At 43.0% G+C, this 23,695-nt stretch overlaps 2 protein-coding genes across 6 annotated transcripts in view; one reads left to right on the forward strand and one right to left on the reverse strand.

Annotated features, from left to right (window-relative positions):
- Positions 1-1,685: 1,685 nt before the first annotated feature.
- sgca (sarcoglycan, alpha) lies at positions 1,686-14,547 on the reverse strand. The gene is made up of 11 exons (XM_084078838.1): positions 14,502-14,547; positions 12,780-12,959; positions 11,746-11,894; positions 9,821-9,893; positions 7,559-7,778; positions 6,599-6,764; positions 5,254-5,462; positions 4,336-4,362; positions 3,644-3,817; positions 2,883-2,909; positions 1,686-2,275 (listed from the first exon to the last, which is right to left on the reverse strand). Exons 1-11 carry the CDS (start codon positions 14,536-14,538, stop codon positions 2,269-2,271), a joined length of 1,269 nt encoding a protein of 422 aa, XP_083934964.1. The 5' UTR covers positions 14,539-14,547; the 3' UTR covers positions 1,686-2,268.
- A 2,421-nt stretch (positions 14,548-16,968) lies between these two features.
- The window catches only part of ppp1r9bb (protein phosphatase 1, regulatory subunit 9Bb), a 47,828-nt gene continuing 41,101 nt past the window's right edge, over positions 16,969-23,695 (forward strand). The window contains exons 1-4 of one of the 5 annotated variants that reach the window (XM_084077817.1): positions 16,969-17,094; positions 17,427-17,870; positions 19,805-20,231; positions 20,920-21,831. In XM_084077817.1, the coding sequence (XP_083933943.1) occupies positions 17,662-17,870; positions 19,805-20,231; positions 20,920-21,831 (1,548 nt within the window). In that variant the 5' untranslated portion in view covers positions 16,969-17,094; positions 17,427-17,661. The remainder of the gene's footprint in view (positions 17,095-17,426; positions 17,871-19,804; positions 20,232-20,919; positions 21,832-23,695) is intronic. The other 4 variants (XM_084077820.1, XM_084077819.1, XM_084077821.1 and 1 more) reach the window with 4 other exon arrangements.

The raw sequence follows: 23,695 nt of genomic DNA on the forward strand, positions 1-23,695 counted from the left end.
GTACTTTTAGGTCGCCTTGTTGAAATGTAGCTATAATACCAATGAACTTGCCTTGGCCTTGATTGCCAAGAGACACAATCAGAGGAGCAGCCTTGTACTTGTATTTCCATTCCTCAACCCCTATTAGTCCAGTAACCGTTTTGGGGTTCAGATAGAATGTTGATGTTACCTTCCTATTAAAGGCTTCTCTGGCCGCTCCAAAATCCCCGGAAGTCTTCCTTTTAACCTCTTACTTGGTAAACTGGACATGAGTTGCCTCTGTACTTGCCGGTGCCCTCATGGTGTCTGTGCTCATGTCTGGCCGAGTGCTGCCTTGGGGACCACATAGAGGTAAAAACATTTAGCTTTCTGTCTCTTGTCTATGCACTATTGCCATTTACACATTGAGCTAATCTAAATGCCTTTAGTAGTAAACAATCTTAACTCTGACTGCTTAATCGGCCTGCCTCATCTAATGAGGCTCTGGGGGAGGTGTTTCCTAAAGCCACACCTCTCTCTCTGCCATTGGCTCAGCAGACAATTTGCAGCATGAGGACCCTACCCTTTAAAGGCTCTCAGCTCAGTCAAGCTGAACCTCTTAGTAAAATCCTCCTGAGAAGGTTTGTGTTCCTAAGACATTGACATTTGCAAAGAATCTCTCGTCTGGGAGATTTGTCTCGATTAATAATATCCATTATTAACTTGTTTTTCATCCTCGAACAAGTAGAGATAGCACTAACTGCAGAGTTACATCCACATACTCCTCCTCAGATCTGCATTGCGCAGTTTCTCTATCTCTTGACGGACTGTCTCCTCCAGCTGAGCCACAGCTGTCCTCACAGTCGCCACATCATAAGACTGCTGGACAACAACCTTTGTCCGGTCCTTGGTGGGTGGAGGGGTGTTGATGGACTTGAAGTGCTGGAGGAGGTGGACGTGGTTGTCAGTGCATGAGAGCTGCTTCAGCCGAGATCCCCTCTTCTTTAGCTCGGAGATGTCCTTCTTCAGCTCTTTAATAAAGCCTTCGGCCTGTTCCACCGAGCAGTTCATCTCCTCAATCGTCACTTGTTTCTCCTGGATCGCCTGCTGAACTTCAGCCTCCGTCCTTCTCAGCTCTGCCCTCTTTGGTTCGCACTCTTCTTCCAGAGACACGAGTTCGTGTGACTCGTGGTCCGACTCAGCGCAGATCTGGCAAACACACATGCGGTCGGTCTTGCAGAACATCTCCAGAGGTCTGTCGTGTCTCTTGCACAGGACATCTTCCAGGTTCCTCACAGGGTCGATCAGTTTGTGGCGCTTTAACGCCGTGACACTCTGATGACGCTCCAGGTGGGTCTCGCAGAAGGAGGTCAGACACACCAGGCAGGTCTTCAGGGCCTTGAGTTTGGTCGTCTCGGTACAGACGTCGCAGGACACCTCGTCTGGTTTGGCGCTTTGCTGCAGCGACTTCCTGAACTGATCGGCCATCTCGGAAATCAGAGTGTTGACAAAGACGTCCGGTCGCGTCGGGAAGAGTTTCGTACACAGCGGACACTGACACACCCAGTCGTTATCCCAGTAATGTGTGATGCAGGACTTGCAGTAGTTGTGTCCACACGGGGTGGTGATTGGATCGGTGAACACATCCAAACAGATAGCACACATTACATGGTACTTAGCCTGCAGACTTCTGACAGGTGCCATTTCCACACACTAAAGAACAATGGTGAAAATCAATTACTTTTATTTGTACTAGTGCTGTCTGTGAATGTTGTCAATATGACGTACTTCTCCATATTTGGGCGTGTCAGAGTACTTAGTGCAGTACCGTTTTCAGAGTACTTGATAAAAACATATCGTCGCTGTCGGGTTGAAACCTTGTATGTCAAAATTCCAAAAACGTTACTTTTCAGGAAATGGAAAAAGAAAAATAACCTGTGTTCGTGCCTAAATGTGTTAGTACCACCATCTGGCTAACTGGTATAATCTTTTATAGATGGTCAAATTTCCAACCTGCTTCAACTTTGGGAACTGTAGCATACGATTTCTGAGAGCCAGACAATTTTAGGGCAGAAATACAAATACAATTGACAAGCGACATGACGCTTGTCAATTGTATGAAGAGAATGAAGAGAAGAAACTGAGTTTGGTTTCACGTAAACAATTTAAAGAACCAACTCACCCATTTAATATTATAATGGCAATGTACAAGAATAACACTCAACCCCAAGGGATACACTAACCCTAAGGTCCATAGACTGTAAAAACATATATTGCATTCACAGCAATCAAAGATGTCCATTGTCGCCCTTACTTCCTGCAAAAAAAAAGAAGAAAACAGAAAGAAAGAACAATCATTTTTACTGGCAGTGTAGAACATTTGTATCGGTTGCTCTCAACAACACAGACAGACAAATAAGACAACAAAGATATTCAGAAAGAAAAGATGCTAAGAAATTATTTTTAAAAGCCAGAGTGAATAATGCCATGCTAATAAGTGCAGAGGTGGAAAGTAACTAAATACATTTACTGTACTTAAGTAAAATGTTGAGGTACTTTTACTTTACTTGAGTATTCCAGATTTTCAATAATTGTACTTTACTTTACATCTCAGAGGACAATCTTGTACTTTTACTCCACTCCAAATCTTGAGTTACTTGTTACTTTGCAGATTGTAATTAAACATGCATTGACCACTTCAGCCCTATATACTTTGGCTATTTGAAAATAGCCGATCTACAAGCTCACAACACGTCGCATCACGACGCGTTGTGAGCTTGTAGATCTGCTAGATTACCAGACTTTTACTTGTAACAGACTATTTCTACATTGTGGTATTGATACTTTTGCTAAGTAAAACATATATGAGTACTTCTTCACTGATATTCTAATAATAAGGACGTGCCATGTGTGAGCTAGCTTACCTGGGCAGTGTGTCAGTGTAGGGGTCACTAGGAACACACATTCAAAAGAACACATGTTACAGTTTACAGTTCTCACAGCTTTACATGACATTTCCTGACCAATCAGCAATCACACACATTTAACCATGCACAGTAGTTGACAACAATTCAATAGCAGTCCTCAATAAGTACCACTAGAGGGGGACATATACCACCAAACATTCAAGGCTTATGTTAGCAGAAGTGTGTATTATTATTGGCAAGCATGACTTAGGTAGGTGATATTCTTTGTTAAGGTTACTGCTATAGAGTGTTTATTCAGTAACAGGGGTCTCCAGCTCTTTAATTAGCAGAAAATAAATTGCAATTTTGTCTGCTCATTTCTTTGCATCATCACTTCCAATTTCACTTGTTTAATCTGTATCAAAGATGGTTGGTCTGTATCCTGTCTGAGTTCTCTATCTATCCTGATTGGATGATATCGGTATCCTGACCTGAAAATGCATTTTCTGTTTATTGAAGAGCTGGAGAGACATGCAGACTCCTGTTACTGAACAAACACTCTATAGCAGGTAGCAACGAGTACTATCAGAATATAGAGCTATTTGACACTTATCTTAACCAAAGAAAAACTTAACCTACCTTTTAAGACAATACAATATCATTATAAAATTACAATATCATCATGGTTTCAATTCTCCAGGCAATCAATCAATCAATCAATCAATCAATCAATCAATCAATCAATCAATCAATCCCTCTGTCAGTTGCAGTGCTCTTACTGCTGGGCCATGATGAGGGGGATGCTGTCGGTCTGCAGTGGGGAGGCTCTCTCCCCGGTGCGGGAGTTGAACATGGGCAGAGTGGACAGAGGTGGAGGCATGCCGCGGCCCGCCGCCAGGCTCCTCAGCTCGCCCAGGTTGCCATGGATGGTGTGGTGGTGGTACAGCTGGATTCTGGACACAGGGGGGTGACATACATTCTTTGAATTTGAAGGACCCAGAGGTTGGTATGCCATTACAGCAGTGGTTCCCATTCCCAAAGGTTTTTAGCTCGAGACCCAAATGTAAAAAAAAATAGTGAAATCTGCAATTTCTTATGGTATGTTTTTCATTTGTTGAACATTTCTGAAATTCTTTTGACATCTTTCAGATTTTCTCATATTTTTTATTTGAAAATCTTTTGAAATATTACTTTTTTTATTCTATTTTTATAGGCCCCCTTAATTCTGACAGTGTACAAATGGAACCAAATGGACCCTTAAGGGTCCATTGCGGTTCCATTCTTACACTGTCAAGAGCTACAGACCTGTAAGGGCCCATTTGGTTCCTAACTATTAATCATTTAGTTGGGGACCCCCTGGAACCCCCTCAAGGACACCTGTGGGGGTTTCTACTGTAATAACAGTAAACCTGTATAAAGTATAAATGTAAAAGTTGTGACACAAACTTGAGAGATTCCTCTCCAGACTTACTCTGATGTCTTTGCATTCCTCTTCTCCCTACAAGACAACAATCACGTGTGTTACCAACAGATAATCAAGTTATTTTGTTCAATATTCCAATACAGCATTCATAAGTAAATAAATACATTAATTCATTCATTATTATTATTAATAATAATAGTTTCACGTTTATGTGCGCGTGCATGTGCCGTGCGGTGCGTGTGGGAGTGAATAATTATAGTATGCCCTCCGAAAAAACCTAGAACACACCACTGGCTTTATCCACTTAAACCCCAGCATCCGTATTGTGGGGAAAGCTTGTTGTGAGCTTGTCGATCAGCTATTTCTCAGAGAAAGCTTTCCCCACAATAACAGAAAACATAAAATACACTAGTATAGATTCCTGAGGGACTCCGGTAAATCGTATAAAGCAGTGGTTTTCAACCTTATTTTATATACCTCCATTATTTATCCGGCATTTGAGCCACGGAACCACCATTTGATGAGATTTAGACTCTCAGACCCAAAACTTATTGAGGATGAGTATTTTGTTGTAGTTGGATAAGATTTTGTCCACAATTCCATGCTGTATTGATGTTGGTACCAATAGGAGAGATAACAGGCAAACGTTGATCAAAATAACAATTCTTCTACATTCTCTAATTGTGTGGACTTCTTGTAAATTAAGTAATGCAGACGTTTAACAATAATTTAACTCTTGAGAGCGCAAAATGAAGCCAAATGGACCCGTAAGGGTTTGGTTTCAATTTACGCTCTCAAGATTTAAAGATCTATAATAAGGGTCCATTTGGTTACCAACTCTCCATCATTTAGATGGGGACCACCTGGAACCCCCTCAAGGACCACTGGTGGTCCCCAGAACCACTGGTATAGAGGGTCTTAAGTGGTTAAAAGAGGCTGGTGTGAAGTCAGAGAGTCTGTACTTACACTCCCTCTCGTCTGCAGCACATGATGTAGGCCAGCAGCACACACAGGATGATGGCCAGGACCAGAGGCACGATCACCGTCACCAGGTAGTCCGGGAAGAAGTCCCTGTCCGGGGGGGAGTCGGGGGGGCTGAAGTCCCCCCCTGACTCCAGAATCCCTGAGCCCATGGTCGGGGCCGGCGGAGCGAGCTTAGGCCTGGACAAATCAAACTGTGTGTGGGAACAAAGATAGAATAATTACACTGTCTTTAACAACCCATTGAGACCTGAAGCCGATTCTACATGTCTCCTAAATCTCAACAGTTTTCTGAAAAACGTATGTTTCTATATCAGTGGTGCTCAATCTTTTTCATGTCAAGGACCCCCACAATGATATGTATTTGGCCGCGGACCCCCATCAAAATATTTTGTTCCAGGGACCCCCCAGAAGCAAAGATTTGGGTTAAAGATGTTCCCTTTGAAAATATATATATTCAAAGATTTGCACACATTTTCACGATGTTTCAAAAATAGCAGATCTACAAGCTCGTAGCGCGGCACTCGGTGCCGCGCTATGAGCTTGTAGATCTGCTATTTTTGAATAGCCAAAGTGTAAAATAAAGCTTTTTAGATCAGATTTGAATCACATTCCTTGTTCACACTGCATGAAACCAATCCAGTCTGGATAGGAAATCAGATTTGGGCCTGCCAGTCTGGACTAGTGTCCCTATTATGGGCATAATATTGGTGGACATTCGGCGGAAATGGTAGATCTACAAGCTCACAACGAGCTTGTAGGTTGGCAATGTTTTGCCAAAGAGATTTGAGGTAGAGTGAAAAAGGTTGAGGACCAAGTACAGTATAGGTCAGGGGTCTTCAACGTTTTCAGGCCAAGGACCCCCTAGCTGAGAGAGAGATGAAGCAGGGACCCCCCTCTATATTGTAAACAATTGTGTTTCAGATTCAATATTTTTTGTTTACTTGGTCTGCTCTTTTTTCCCTCTACACCTATACCTCTTTGCCAAAAATAGCCGATCTACAAGCTCACAACACCTCGCAGCGCGAGGCGTTGTGAGCTTGTAGATCTTCTATTTTTGGCTAAAGTTCTCCTCAGAAAAGGGATGTTAGGGTTCAAGTGGTTAAGGTAAAAACAAAATCATATCACACAAAGATTTGGTGGACCCCCTGTAGTAACTATGAGGACCCCCTAGGGGTCCCGGACCCCCTGTTGAAGACCCCTGGTATAGGTGATGATAATAATAATAATAATAATAATAATAATAATAATAATACAAACAAATGTTAAATATCTTGATGAACTAAACCAGTGCTACAGATAACATGGTATACACTACAGTCATAAATACCAGCTCAGTCTTGCACCAGGTGATGCAGTTCCTGACATCACTGCAGAAGTTGCATCCTTCGGCCTGATGTTTGGGGTTTGCCGTGCACTGCCCCTGGTTGTCTATGCTGTTCACGCTGAACAGACACTGTGAGAACCGCTGCTGCGAGCCCACCTTCACATACACACTGACACACCAGAGTTCCCACATTATGCAAGAGAAACAAGCAACCAGGTCTTTGAAAACAAGCCCAAAAGAAGTGACTATTATAGGCCACATGAGCACTTTTAAACCTAATATACTATTTGAAAATAGCCAATCTACAAGCTCACAAGCACTGCATCGTGACGCGTTGTGAGCTTGTAGATCTCCTATTTTCAAAAAAAGAATCCTGAACAAATGTGGAATATTTTTGAAACACATAAATAAATATAAATAAAATGTATAAAACACAAATATGGTACAAAATATTAAAAATATATAAAAACGCACTTCTTGATTATTCATTTAATCTAAAAAGTTAGCAATAGAACATTGGTTCAGCAGATCTACAAGCTTACAACGCGTCACTTCGTGCCGTGCTGCGAGCTTGTACATCTGCTATCTGCTGAACATTTCTGGAAAATATCGAAAATATTTGGACATTTTTGAATAATTTTATTTTTTTTATTTTTTACATACATCTTCTCCTCTGGGGGTCCCTGGCAAACAACATTTTCAGATTGGGGTCCGTGGTCAAATCTAAATTAATTTGGAGGTCCTGAGCAAGCCCAAATAATCAACTGCACTTTAAAAACAAGCCCAAAAATGTGATTTGGAGCAAGTCCCTGCAGCAGTCATGTCCAGGTGGTGTGCTTGTACATCATGGCTGGGGGATGTACTCAAGCTACAGAAACAGGAGATATAGGCTCCTGCTTCATGCAACAGCTGGGCCACATGGTAGTGGTAATTACATTGTGACGTGTGTTAATAATGTTGTACCCTTCATGGTGTCCAGGCAGTGGGAGGGGAACTCTGCCACCTCGGTCCAGGGCGCTGGAAATGTTGACGATCTCCAAATCATCTGCCCTCCACAGCTTCTGCAGGTCCTGCTTTATTGCGCTCTGGACCTCAGGGGGCAGTGTCCTCTCAATCTCCGTCATATTCACGTAGAACTCAGCCTGAAAGGGTAGGCTCATGGGTAGACTGGGATGTGCCTTATCTGTGGGACATAAACATTACATTACTCAAGTCTCAAGTACTGTACTAAAGTACAAATGTGAGGTATTTTTTACTTTACTTGAGTATTTCCAATGTTCAACACTTCAAAACCCATTTTCAACCTCTCTTCATATAATTGGTCCACAGACCTCACTAATGCTCATTACAGAGTTACAACACGGGGTCCGCCAAATCATTGTGTGATATGATTTTTTTTTACCTTAACCACTTGACTTAACCACATTGTAGATCTGCTATTTTTGGCAAAGAGGTATAGGTGTAGAGGGAAAAAAGAGCAGACCAAGTAAACCAAAAGAAACGTTTAATTCTGAAACACAATTATATACAATATAGAGGGAGGTCCCTGCTTCATCTCTGTCTCAGCTAGGGGGTCCTTGGCCTGAAAAGGTTGAAGACTCCTGCATTACATGATAGAATCATTTCTGTCTGCTCACTCTGTGTCTGGAGGATGGTTCAGAAACCTGCCTATTAGTGACATCATCGGTAGGCAGGTTTGGTCATTTCAAGCATTTTAAAAATCCCTATCGATGATGTCATTGGCAGGCCAGGCAGGTTTCGGGTTCTGAACTTGTCCAAAGTCCACCAATGAGAGACACAGAGTGTGCAGACAGAAATGGTGTCATCTTTTAATGAGCATTAAGTGAGGACCAATTATAATGAAGAAAGGGTTCTGGGGCTATTTTGAATGTAGTGTATACCATCATCTGTTTCCGGCTTTAGGAAACAGATGTCCTCACCAGGGGTCATCAACATGTCCATAAAAGGACAAAGGTGTACGTGGAAAGACTTTTCTTTGGTACATTTTTGGTAAAAATAAATAAAAAAATGTTAATGTACTATGCGATGAAACACTGACTGTACTAATAAGACCCAACTATGAAATGTCAGTGTGCAGGATTTCTTCAGAATAGGTTGGACAGTTTTAAAGGAATGCATAAATATAATATAATAGGCCTACTATCATCTAAAAATGTGTAGTAAATCCTCATGCACACTATGGCACATTAGCCCTACGAGCCCTACTTGAATACGTATATTTTTTTAAACAACATTTTTAACTTCTGGGGGTCCCTAGAACAACATATTTTGATGTGGATCGGCGGCCAAAAACATATCATTTTGGGGGTCCTTGACATGAAAAAGTTTGAGAACCACTGATATAACAACATACGTTTTTTCCAAGAAACTGTTAGGATTTAGAAGACATTTGTAAAGATTTGCACACATTTTCATGATTTTTCAAAAATAGCAGATCTACAAGCTCATAGTGCGGCACTCGGTGCCGCGCTATGAGCTTGTATATCTGCTATTTTTGAATGGCCAAAGAAATCTTAAAATGACAGAGATACTTTCCTGGATTGAATGGGTTAGGCGAGCGTCCACTAGCATACATTTAGGCGGTCTATTAGGTCTATGTGTTTCTGGTATAAGATCATTGACCGATCATTATTGTGTATCAGTCCATGGCAAAAAATAACATTGAACAAAAATGCAGACCACATGCCGGCATGGTGATGATGACCCTATTGGCCCTCAGCAGCTCAGTGAGGACATTGATTAACTGCAGATGTCTATATTGTCCTCTGTGTCACCGAGGTCAATAAACATCTATTCTGTTTCTATTCATTAACCGCAAGAAGCGATGAGGCGATCAGAGGTCCCCGCCTTCTGATACTGTCTGGGGAAATCAGGCATTATATACGCCACGGACCCCCATTTCATACTATTTTTGCTCCAGAGCCCCTATACACTGTAAAAATCCCCCAGTGTTCATTTAACTCTCAGTTTTACAGGGCTCTAAGGGTCCATTTGGTTCCATTTGTACACTCTCAGAGTTACGGTTTAGTTACATTTGGACCGCCTGGTGGACTCGGAACCATGGGGTTATTATTGTTAATGAAATAACTGAAATAAAAAATGTAAACGAGGAAGAAACGAAAAAAGGCCAAACTGTTATTTATTAGCTCTGCCCCGGAGCCTGCGGTACATTGAGAAGCAGTGAGGTGCAGAGTGTTTTTATACCTGGACTGACGATGATGATGGTGATCATGTCTTTGTAAGACACGTCGAAGGTCAGCTTGTTGATGGCGTAGATCTGTCAACACACAAGTGGAGAGTTAATAATAATAGTAGTTATTGTCCCCTCAGGGATATCCATCTTCACAGTCTGTTCCAACAGAAAAACACATAACTGTGCTGTCCTTCTACAAAGTCTTGAGATTGGCGTCCAGGGCTAGAGCACAGGGGGAGCAAGGACAGAATCGATCCAAACATTACTTACTGCAGCCCAGAAGGTTAAATTAGTACTCCACTAGGTTGAAGACCTAAACTTTTTCATAAACAGGATTACAGGGTATCCAACAACATAATTATGATTTGTTTTGGTTTTCATTTCATTGTATTATGTAAAAAATATTGTGTTATATACTTATATACATCATGGTTTTTCCTTTCCTTTAATGTCAATGCGAACCCAGGGTGAGGGGGCTAAGAAGCGGCCTGGGTTGTTTTGCAACCACAGGACCGCCAGATCAGAGGAAGAGACTGTTACTATTGCTAGCAGGCAAACTATAGAGTACGTGAGTACATTAATGACCACTGACGGACAATCTACTGTACTGAGAAGATACTATAAGCTACTGTGGGACTTTGTGTGAACCGTTTGCCCATACCTAGTGATATAATGTAATGTCTCTCCCCTTTGAGAAGCTTTTAAAAAATAAAATAAAAATGTGGTCACAAAAAATAACCATATTGCACAAAATAACATAGCTCATAACAACATAACACCAAGACAATACATAAAGTCCCCCAGTGTACACAGAAACCATCATATCAGCGAGGCAGGTTGTTTAGCGCAGCAATGGATGAAGGGACAAAACTCCTACGTAAAACAAACTTTTTGCCAATTGAACATTCTGTATCTTTGTCCAGATGGCATGATGATGAGTCTGAAGTGACGATGATGTAAGAGGGATGATCAGTGTCATTTGCTATTGTGAGTGCTAAACGTGTGATGGCTTTATTGTTCATTATCTGAAAGTGTGGGTGTGGGAAGCCCTTAGTTCTGTCATCATTAGCCATCATCGTCACACCTGATTTATACTTCCTGGTACGACAGCCAGGGTATGCAATAGAACAGTGGTTCTTTGACCTTTTCAGGATCAGGGCCCACTTGAAAATCTTGAAAGTGCGCATTTTCAGAGCATGTTTATTTTTAATCAGTGGTGGAAAAAGTACTGTGGACTAGGCAGTAGTAAAAGGCCTGCGTTCAAAATGTTATTTGAGTAAAAGTACTTCAAGTATTAGCTTCAAAAAGTACTTCAAGTACCGAAAGTAAAAGTACTAAAATGTTTGAAAATAGCCGATCTACAAGCTCACAACGCGTCGCGATGCGACGCGTTGTGAGCTTGTAGATCGGCTATTTTCAAATAGCCTATGTATAAAATAGGCTAAAGTGGTTAATGTATGTTTTATAATATAATAATTTATATCTGCAAAATAGCTACTAGTAAATAAAGTTGTCAAATAATTGTAGTTGAGTAGAAGTTCAATATTTTCCTCAGAGATGTAGTGGAGTAGAAGTGAAAGTATTGAAAATTGGGAATTTACATTTACCTCCCCTTGTGATAGATGTTTTTTCAGGTTGATTTAGAAAGAAACCAGTCATACCCATCCTTTAATGGAACGTTTGTCTTACTGCACCTCGTACTGTGCGTGACACGATGTGACGCGCTGCGAGCTTGTACCTCTGCTATTTTTGGAGAAAAAAAAAAGATCTTAAAAGTATTGGATTTTGAAAATGTTGAATAATTTTGATTTACACAAATCGTCTCTTCTCGGGGGTCCCTGGCACAAAACATTTTCAGATGGGGGGGGGGGGGGGGTCTGTGGCAGCCAAAATCATATAAATTTGAGTGTTTTTGATTTTTTTTAATGATTTATACCTCAACGACACTTTTTCCCGGGGACGTTGGCGTGCCGTAGAGGAATCCGTGGGAAGCGTGGGTCCTCTGGGTGAAACGCAGCCACTCCGGCAGGTCCGGGGACTTCATCAAGTTGCACTTGAACACCATGGGGTCATCATTGCGCCGAGCTGACAGGGGACAGACAGGGGCCACAAGCACACACACACACATTAGGAATGGATTGCACCTCTATCGTCTCTGTTTGGCAGAAACTTTTTGTGTTTTTTCGTAAATTAACGCCCTACTTGATCATACTACAGTGTCACACAAAAGCATCAATAGCAGATCTACAAGTGAGGCGTTTTGAGCTTGTCAATACTTTTGCCATTTTTGAATTTTAATCCTTTGAATGAGAGATCCGCCCGACAGAGACAATATTTTCTTTTGTAAATGAATGCTCTACTTCGTTGTAGCCTACTACAGTTTCGCACAAAAGTAGCAAAAATAGCAGATCTACAAGCTCACAACTATGCTTTGTTGTGAGCTTGTGGATCGGGTATTTTTTTGGTTTTAAGCACAATTTGTTTTAACTCATTAAGACCTGAAGCCGATTCTACAAATGTCTTCTAAATCCCAACAGTTTTCTGAAAAAAAAGTATGTTTCAATATCAGTGGCGCTCAATCTTTTTCATGTCAAAATTATATGTATTTGGCCGCGGACCCCCATCTCAAAATATTTTGTTCCAGGGACCCCCCAGAAGCAAAGATTTGAGTTAAAAATGTTCGCTATAAAAATATACATATTCAAAGATTTGCACACATTTTCACGATTTTTCAAAAATAGCAGATCTACAAGCTCATAGCGCGGCACTCGGTGCCGCGCTATGAGCTTGTATATCTGCTATTTTTGAATAGCCAAAGTGTAAAATAATGTTCAAAAAGTGTGTGGGTTAAATATTGAACCAATGAAAAGTATTAACAAAGGCTTGTGACTAGGTTTCCACCTGACAGCAACGATAACGTAATAACTTGACTATGAACAAGTAGTGTCAATGCTATATACAGGTCCTTACTGTAGGTGGTTTGTGGAAAGTCGTTGATGAACGTCTCTCTTAAGATTTTGTACGTGAAGAGCCTTCCAACCGGAGTCTCTAGTCTGTGGAGCCTCACGGTTGGAGTGTCTTTAACGTCTTGAGTCTTGGTTCTGGAGTCTTTAGGCTCTCCCTGGACCCCCAATAAACTGACCACACACACTGCACACAGGTAGAGACACAAACACAATCACAATCACAATCAGAGTCCCAGACTCCACTGAGGAGGAGCTTGTAGAATAATTATACATTATACTATACCAGTGGTTTTCAACCATTTTCGCATCAAGGACCCCCAAATTGACACATATTAGCCCAGGGACCCCCATTTGAAAAGATATGCCAGGGACTCAACCATTTTGATTTCTTGGGGGTCCCAGTCTACACTGTATCACCATCATTAGTGTTCATTTAACTCTGAGAGTGTACAAATGGAACCAACATTTGGTTCCATTTGTACACTCAGAGTTACAGACACATAAGGGTCAATTTGGTTCCTAACTATTAATTTGGCTGGGGACCCCCTGGACCCCCTCAAGGACCACTGGTGGTCCCCGGACCACTGGTTGAGAACCCCTGTACTATACTATATTTCATTGATTGATTTTGTCTTTATTAAAGTGTCATGCTTCCATGGAAGCCCAGCCCATATGGACTTACAGGACACGTTTAGATTTCACTTGACATGAACAATGAACCGACATGATAATTCACAAACAATGATCGAACGAATAACTAACCAAAACACCCAAGCTTCATACTGTACATGGCATATTACATATTAAATAAAACTTGGGCCTGTTACCTCACATCTTAACAGGAGACCGGACATGAACCTATTTGAAAAGATGAGATTGTCTTCTACTCCAGGCTCCAGAAACAAAACGTGCCGTCTTAAATACCTCATAATTAAACAACCACTCCAACTTCTGGCCATCATCTTCCCAGAATAGCTCAGGTTTTTGTTTTTGCATTACATCAAATAAAGGAACCCTCAAATCGTCATACAGAGTACAATAAAAGTCAACATAAAATAACTATATTGTTATTATGGTTGTTTATATGTAACCTTTATATTTTACCATAGACTATAGTAGGCCTACTTATATGATACACTATGATATGACATGATATTTGGTAGCCTGTACAGCCAAGATGTCTGGGCTATAGGCCTGATTGTTTATGTTATAGCCTATTTGTTATGGTTCAGCTTGTCCTTGTAGCAGCTACAGTATAACTATGATCTGATCCCTGTGCTCCTTGGCAGAACTACCGTACCACCGACATGAGTGTTATTGTACTTCTCCCCATGATATCATGTACATTAAAGCATAGCCATCACCACCTAGAATATTGTCTCCGACACACATTGTGTGCTGGTAGATCGGCTAATATTGAATACACAAAGTTTAAGATAGGACTTAACAGGTTCAAGTATGTTTTGTATTAATAATCGAAATCTACAAAGCAACTTATGACTAATAATGACAAATAATTGCAGTACAATACAATACAAGTACAATATTTGCCTGTGAGATGTAGTGGAGTAGAAGTAGGCTATAAAGTATTGAAAGATGGACACACTCAAGCTAAGCAAAAGTACCTTCTAATAGTTCTTAAGTAGGCCTACAGTATAGACTAAATGTACTACTTTCCATGCACTAGTGAGCACAGATAAATAAAGAGTAAAGAGTGAAATCTTGCCTGATAGACAGAGCTGCCATATCCTCCAGCCTGCCATCTTGTTTTGGCTTTTGATTGACAGTGCCAAGAGGACAGGACCCTGGGTGGCAGACAGAGACATGTCAGAGCTATTTTTTACCCCCTCACACACACACACACACACACACACACACACACACAGAGTGTAATACTATACTTGTGGAGACATCTACAGTAATAACTTCCGAACACACGCACGCATGCTCTCTCTCACACACGCACGCACGCACGCACGCACGCACACACACACACACACACACACACACACACACACACACACACACACACACACACACACACACACACACACACACACACACACACACACACACACACACACACACACACACACACACACACACACACACACACACACACACACACACACACACACACACACACACACACACACACACACACACTGTAAGTAATACTATACTTGTGAGGGCATCATCGACATTTTAGGATGGTGATTTTGTGATGACCAATTGTTTTATATTGCTGGGGCCATTTTTGACCCTATAAACCCTATAGCCAAAAATATCACATCTACAAGCTCACAACGCGTGAGCTTGTGAATCTGCTATTTTTGGTCTATTAACCACTTAAACCCCACATGGTTGAGGGGAGTCCTTCAGGGATCTAGTGTCTTTTCTGTTTTAGAATATAGCCGATCGACAAGCTCACAACACGTCGCAGCGAAAGCTTTCCCGTGGTTAATGTCCTCACAATGTTTACTTCTCAAATTCAACTGTGCTACAAGTACACGCACGCACGCACGCACGCACACACACACACACACACACACACACACACACACACACACACACACACACACACACACACACACACACACACACACACACACACACACACACACACACACACACACACACACACACACACACACACACACACACACACACACACACACACACACACTCTCTGTCACTCACTTTATCTCTCTTAGGATGATTATTGCACTAAACATAATCATATTATTCTTATTTCAAACATGGTTAGAGAGCCTTAAGTGAGATATAATTGTTTTATTGTGCACAAGGGCTTTTTATATGCATCTTTAATTATAGGCCATGTAAGCCTTACATTATCATGATTTATCAGAGTGCCTCTTGAACAATGCCATGTCATAGGTCTGGAAGATTGCAGATCTACAAGCCCACAACGCGCCGCAATGCGTTGTGAGCTTGCAGATCTGAAATTTTCAAAAATATTGTGGCAAATATGTGAACATTTTGGAATATCTTTGAAACATTTTAATAACACAAATCTTATATGGCACAAAGTATTTTCCGATGGGGGTCTGTGGGTATTCATTCATATTCATTTGGGGGTATATAGATATGGAAAAGTTTTACAACCACTGAACTGTAGGACATTGGTTCTCAAAGTGGGGTCCGGGAGGCGGGGACCCCCAGGGGTCCTTGGGGTTCCTGTAATATAGAAAGCAAAGCATTACAACATCTGCACCATTCTTAAATATCAACCCTCCAATTAGAGAGAGCTTCAACAATCAATCAATCAGTCAGCCAGTCATCTATCAAACAATCGAATTAAAAAGCAACACACACACACACACACACACACACACACACACACACACACACACACACACACACACACACACACACACACACACACACACACACACACACACACACACACACACACACAGTGCTGTGATTTAATTGTATATTTAACTCAGTCAGTGGCTCTATGTATGCACAACGTGCGGGGAGAGGCGTGGGCGTGGCTGACGGACAGTAAAAACGACAGCCCTCTCTCTCTCTCTCTCTCTCTGTCTCTCAGTCACCCAGACAGACTAACGCCATGCCTATCATATAATTACTATGTCGTTTCATTGTATCAAAGGTTAAATACAGGAAGCGACACATTGTAGCCTACAGTACGAATAACACACATGTGTCATTGGCCGAAAGGGCTTGACACACCGTACGTACACGGCTTGATTTAGTTCTGCTGGGTCCTAGAGCCGGTCTCTTTACCAGCTCTAGGTTTATACAGATGCTGCTATTTTAATACTTTTATTTAATACTTTTAGTTTACTTTATTTCCATTAAAAAAGATACTTTATAGTACTTCTACTCCACTACACCTTAGAGGCAAATATTATACTTTTTACTCCACTACAAAATTGTGTTACACAAGTTACTCAATTAAGCTATTTATAAAAAATAGCAGATCTACAAGCGCACAACGTGTCACATCACGACATATTGTGAGCTTGTAGATCAGCTACCACCCCCCCCCCCCCATAATTTGAATGCTGGGGTTAAGTGGTTAAGTAAAATACAAATAAATAAATAAATTTCTTCCACCACACAGTCGACACAGGGTGGGTGGGTGGGGATATATAATCGCTCTAGCACTAGGACCCGGCTGCCAGCTGGCCGGTGCTGCAGACCGCCTGCCTGTACGCTGAAAGAAGGAAGCAGCAGCATAGGGACCAACAGACTAAAAAATGATGCTGCCTGCCTCTCCAGCAAAGAGAAAGAAGGATTAAAACCTAAAGCAATCTGTCGTCAGCAGAGCGGTAAATAATCCTCCCTGTCTCATTTATTTACTGTTCCACTTTTCCTGGGCTGCAACAAAACACGTTATGTGACCCATAGCAGCTTTAAGTCTGTAGAGATAGATAGATCTTATTGTAGAGCGGGGTGGTTGGTTGGTATGGCAGCCTACAGCCTATAATAATTGCACAGCAAAGCTAATGACAGATGCATCGTGCTTCACTTTCTCCATTGCATTGGGAAAGGGAAGGGAAGGGGGGAAAAGGGATCGAGCGGCCTAAAAAAAAAACGATCTGTTGTTTTTTTTGTGTTTCTCTGAAATCTCTCCTCTCTCTCCCATCTGTCGCTGTTATAGATCTGCAGGATCTCTGGGTGTTGGTTGGTTAGTAGCCGATCATCCTCTGGATACATTTGTATCCGATCATCATCCTCTCTTCTCTCCAGACCCACCGGGAGGGATACATTTGTATCCGATACAGAAACGGGGGATAGGTGAATAAGGAGAGATCAACATCATGCCGTTGAGCATCTCTCTACTGCTGTGACGCCTGGCCCCGGACCTGGACCTGGACCTGGACCACCCGACCAATATGATGAAGACCGAATCCACATCATCATCATCCTCCTCCTCCACCTCCACCAAGAGCACCGGCGGCTCGCTGCGGAGCCCGTCGCCGCACCGGAACGCCTACGAGGCGGGGATGCAGGCCCTGAGGCCCATCAGGGACAACAATGCTGCCGGGGGGGCCGCGAACGGGGACGTGATGCAGGAGCAGGCCCCCCGTGGCCGCAGGTTAGGGTACAGTAGATGCACTATTATATATATATATCACATACACCATCTATAGCACTGTTTACCAAGCAGTGGGTCGGGACCTGTTTGTGGGTTGCGGACACATTTTTGTGGGTCTCAACTCAAGTGACTATCCCTTCATGTTGTTTTCCTACATTTTGTTTTTTATTATTATTATTTCAAAACCTTTACTAAAAAATATATATATAAAAAAAAAGCGACATCTTTCATGAATTACAAACAAATTCAATGATTTTCCCCCCAAAAGAATTTCATGAATAAATCTAAGAAAATCAAATAAATTCCATAAATTAGAAAACACATTTTTAAGAATTAGTGAAAATAGCAGATCTACAAGCTCGCAACGCTCTGCATAGCGATGCGTTGTGAGCTTGTAGATCTGCTATTTTCACTAGTTTGGGTCCAGGGCAAACATCTGATTTCTCTTTTGGGTCTTGAGCAAAAAAGCTAGGAAGAGTGGGCACCTGGACATTGTGGGCAGCTCAATGGAAAATTGGCTATTTTTGACAAAATGTAAACATTCATAAATAATAATAGGCCTAATAATAATTTGGGAAATGGTGAAGTAGCCTAATATAAAGCAGTGGTTCTTAAAGTGGAGTCCGGGGACCCCCAGGGGTCCTTGAGGGGTGTTCGAGGGGGTCCCCAGCAAAATTAGTTAATGTATCCTCATAATCAGTTCAACCACTTTAACCCTTTATAATGTACATTTTTGAAATACAGTGAGCTTGTAGATCTGCTATAGCCTTGGATCAAGACTATCATAGATGTATTTTATTGAGTCTGACTTTTACTTTCGTTTCTATGATAAGTAAGTCAAGAGTCGAAATACATCTATGATACTATTGTCTTCATCCAAGGCTATAGATCTGCTATTTAAAAAGAAATCTAGGAAAATAGTGAAATATTTTGTATAATATTGTAACTCTTGGGGAATTGGGGACACACCATAGTTACTAACTATCCATCATTTAACCCCCCTGGAACTCCCTCGAGGACCCCTGGGGGTCCCCGGACCCCACTTTGAGAGCCAATGGTTTATATAACAAAACATTAAATAAATGTTTTGCCAGTCATTTCCCTCTATCCCAGCACAGTTATCAGCCACTGCAGTAGTGTGGTGGTGTTTACCTGCAGAAACACACTGCCCTCTCTCTGTATGTACAGTAGGTGTGTCCACTGTTTGTTCTGGTAGACAGGGATGTTTTTGGGTCTACCAAAACAAACAGTGAAAACAAAACACCCGAATACAGCGAGAGGGCAATGTATTTCTGCAGGTTAACACCACCACACTCTAGTGCAGGGGTCTTCAACAGGGGGTCCTCAGAGTTACTACAAGGGGGCCGCCACATCTTTGTGTGATAAGACATTTAATTTGATTTTACATTAACCACTTGAACCCTTGCATCTGTATTCTGAGTGGAACTTTAGCCAAAAATAGCCGATCTACAAGCTCACAACACCTCGCGCTGCGAGGTGTTGTGAGCTTGTAGATCGGCTATTTTTGGCAAAGGGATTTGGTGTAGAGGGAAAAAAGATCAGACTAGGTAAAAGGTCAAGTTTAAGTAGGCCTAGTGTCTGTTTAAGTGGTCAAATATTATCAGGAATCCAAAATACATTGATGACCGTGCTGTCAAACAATGAAACTATATATGGAATCTATGAAAAAGTTGTGGGGGTCCCTGATTCATCTCTCTCTCAGCTAAGGGGGAAAAAAGGTTACATAAACTACCATGCCTTCAGAATAACAACACTTGTTTTGAGTGCATAGATGTTCATCATGTTCTGTTCTGTCGAAAGTTGCAGTCACTAGGTGTACTATAAGTGCTACTTGTCTATATGGCTATTTTAGCTATTTTTGAAGATCGTAATTACGGGTGATTTGGGTTCTTGAAAATACACTCACCCCCTCCCTACAGGTACGGCTCCAACGTGCATCGCATCAAGAACATGTTCCAGCAGATGACGACCACGCCCCCCGGGGGCGCCGACGGCGTGGAGGGCGAGGACTCGGCGGCGGCGGGCAACAACAACAACGGCGACAAGTCGGTGCGCCTGTCCCTGCCCAGGGCCGGCAGCCTGAACGAGAACGTGGACCACAGCGCGCTGCTCAAGCTGGGCTCCACCGTGTCCGAGCGCGTCAGCAAGTTCGACCCCAACAAGGCGGAGAACGGCGGTGGGCACCCGCGCGCCTCCTCCCCCAGCTACTCCAAGCTGCAGGAGACGCGCCGCATCTTCGAGCAGCAGCAGGAGCAGACTAGGCAGCAGCAGCAGCAGGACAAGCTGGCCAGCACAAGGGTCCTGATGAAGACCGACAAGGCTTCGGGGGGCTTTCAGGTACTACAGGTACTACTGCAGTATTTTGTTCATCGCTGTCGGGCAGACACCTCGGTAACACACTTTACTTAAAGGTCGCGTCTATAATGCATTATAATCACATTTATAACGCATTATAATGCACTTATAAGGCATTATAACACTCTTTATAAATGTTTATAATAATTATAAATTGACAACTTATTACAACGTTTATAATGTATTATAAGTGCTGGTCACAATGCATTATAAGCTCAGCGGAACAGCACATTAGCCTATAGCTACTTTAACTTGGTTAGTTATAAAGTGTCTGTTAGAAGTTGTTATGCATAATTATATATAATAAACATTTATAACAAGTGTTATGAAGCATTATAAGTGCATTGTAATGCAATATAAATGTGATAATAATGTATTATAGACCTTTAATTAAAGTGGTACCTGGCAGGGATAATGTGCTATAATGCATTATGACCAGCACTTATAAATTATATTATTATAAGTTATAATACTTCATAACCCTTGTTATAAGTTGGTATTCATGATTATAAACATCTAACACAAGTGTTATACTGCCTTATAAGTGCATTATAATGCGTTATAAATGTGATTATAATGCATTATAGACGCAACCTTTAAGTAAAGCGTTATCGAAACGGCTTATCTCCACATTAATCTATTAGTTTAATTAACTGTTGCACCCCCCCTTACTTTCCAGGACGGCCGGCTGGACGTGGCGAGCTTCAACCGCTTCAACGGCAGCACAGAGTCCCTGGACAGCCTGGACACCAGCGAGGCCGTGTCGCCCACCGTCAGCCAGCTGAGCGCCGTGTTCGAGCGGGCGGCCGAGCTCCGCAACAACCTGCACCGCCTCTCCTCCACCCCGCCGCTGCCCTCCCGGGGGGTCAGCGCCAAGGGCGTGGGCGTGCTGAACTCCAAGCTCATCACCAAGAGGGCCAGCCGGGCCGCCGCCGCCTTCCCGCAAGGAGGAGGCGGCGGGCAGGAGGACCAGGAGGCCAAGGGGGGCGGCGGCGGGGGGCCTCAGACCACACGGCGGCCGAAGGCGGCGGCCGACGGCCTGAACCGGGGCCAGAACGGGAGCCAGACGACGACGAGCGCGGCGCCGCTGACCTCCGCGGAGCTCTCGGAAGCGAGCGAGCGCGAGAGGAAGACCGTCTCGGACGCGGGCGTGGAGGCTAAAGCCGAGGACGACGCCCACCACCACCACCGTGCCGGCTCGCTGGAGAACGGCGGCGGTTCCTGGGAGGGCGGCGACCGCCAGGGCTCCTCCTCCCCGGAGCCGGGACTGCTGCGGGCCGAGAGAGAGACGGAGACGAAGAGGGGGGGAGGCGGGGACGGGGCGGCGGTGAGGGACGAAGACGGGACCCTGAAGGAGGAGCAGTCGGGGCCCGACTCCCTGGACATCAGCACGTACAGCGCGGTGGGGGAGGACTTCGGAGGGAGTCAGGTGGACGAAGAGGAGGAGGAGGAGGAAGAGGAAGAGGAAGAGGAAGAGGAGGAGGATGATAGTTATGAGCCCGAGTCCAGCATGGTGGAGGTCAGCGGGCTGCCGCCCGAAGAGGACCCGCCCCCCTCCAGGAAGATCCGCTTCAGTGTCGATCCCATTAAGGTGAGACGATGATACCAGGCCTCATTTTTATACAACATTTTTTACCCATTTCGAATAATATCATATCATATCGTTGCTGTCGGGAAGAAACCTTGTATATTTCCATATTTTCACTTTTTGTGTTTTGTCGTAAATTAACGCATGAAGACCTGAGGCCGATTCTACAAATGCCTTCTAAATCAGTAGTTTTTTGTAATTCAAAATTATTCAGCATTTTTTCACACTTTCAAGATTTAAAAAAAATGTTCAAAAATAGTAGATAGTAGTAGCGCGGCAAGAAGTGACGTGCTGTGAGCTTGTATATCTGCTATTTTTTGAATAGCCAACTTACAAAACCTAAAACGCTTTCCCAGTTTTAATGGGTTAAGGCCCTACTTGAATAGCAGATCCACTAGCTCAAAACTTGTAGATCTGCTACTTTTGCTACTTATGAATTTGAATCCTGAAAAGTAACGGTTTTGGACATAATATGAGGTTTCCACCCGACAGAGACGGTTCCGTTTGTAACGGGACACAATGTCACATTGGTATTGCTGATAAATCTTTGAGAATATTACCAATAATTCGACACTGATACTGTACAATATTGTAATGGTAATGATGCTCTCCCTCGGTCCGGTGATCACCATTCACCCTCACAGCACACAGACACTGATTCGTCAGGTGTTGTTCACTGGAGTGCATTGTAATTCGATCCAGAGGTGTCAGAGAGAGTGTGCGTGCGTGCGTGCGTGCGTGCGTGCGTGCGTGCGTGCGTGCGTGCGTGCGTGCGTGCGTGCGTGCGTGCGTGTGTGCAGGGCTGTGTAGCCCTCTAGTTCAGACCGCTCCACTAGTTCAGACTGGAGCCTTTGACTTGTTGTCTGAGCTGTCTACCTGGCGTATCGATCAAAAACAACCATTTGCACCTCTTACCAACGCTTACGAAAGCTGCCGGGTGTCATTAACATACTAGGAATGACCCTGACTAGATGCATATCAATGGTCCATTGTGTGACCTGTTCAGTTTTAAGTACTGTAGGTGTGGGCATATACAGATGATCTGGAGAATGGAGCAGTCCAAAAGAGAACGTTTGGATAATGGATTCATGCACAGATGTGAATGTATACGACAAGACTAAAGAGTCCCCATTATGCAAGTAAATGGAATAACATTCCATATATATTGTGGGTTAATAAATAGGTAAATAGGTAATTAAAGAGGTTATTTCAATAGGCGTGCGCGTGACGTAGCGCTCCACTAGAGAAAAAATCCACAGTACACCACTGTGTGTGTGTGTGTGTGTGTGTGTGTGTGTGTGTGTGTGTGTGTGTGTGTGTGTGTGTGTGTGTGTGTGTGTGTGTGTGTGTGTGTGTGTGTGTGTGTGTGCGTGCGTGCGTGCGTGCGTGCGTGCGTGCGTGCGTGCGTGCGTGCGTGCGTGCGTGCGTGCGTGCGTGCGTGTACGCGTGAAGGAAGGTAAAGTGTTACGAGCCTATCGCACACAACCTTGCAAAAACGTACTGTAGCTGTAGTTGTATCATCATCTTCATTATGATCGTCATCACCATCATTATCATCATCATCATCGTCATTATCATGTAATACCCATCATTGCTTCTGCAGTGGCTGTCAGAATAACCGCCATCAATTTAACCATTTAAGCCAGATAGTCAAATCTAGATCTAGATCTGTTATCTAGATTTTTTTAGTTTTTGCCTATTTGATTGACATTGCACTGATTGTAATGAACACTTAATTAGTTTTTCGGGCGGGATACGGTGAGGACACTGTAACCTTGTGTAGTTTTTCTGCATAGTGCAGGGTAGTTGTATAGACAGTGTGTATACTGTTGTTCTGTAATGAAGGTGCTTCCTATTGTTTTTCTTG

This window comes from Gymnoscopelus microlampas (genome assembly GCF_963454915.1).
Source record: "Gymnoscopelus microlampas genome assembly, chromosome: 14".
NCBI classification, from domain to species: Eukaryota; Metazoa; Chordata; class Actinopteri; order Myctophiformes; family Myctophidae; genus Gymnoscopelus; species Gymnoscopelus microlampas.

Excerpts from the sequence above, each read along its gene's own strand:
- sgca (XM_084078838.1), bottom strand. The coding sequence starts at position 14,538 with ATGGCAGGCTGGAGGATATGGCAGCTCTGTCTATCAG. Across the intron at positions 6,765-7,558 it reads CTGCCTGGACACCATGAAGG|TGTGTATGTGAAGGTGGGCT; the intron begins GTACAACATTAT and ends CTGGTGTGTCAG. Across the intron at positions 2,910-3,643 it reads CCCCTCATCATGGCCCAGCA|TGACCCCTACACTGACACAC; the intron begins GTAAGAGCACTG and ends GTGTGTTCCTAG.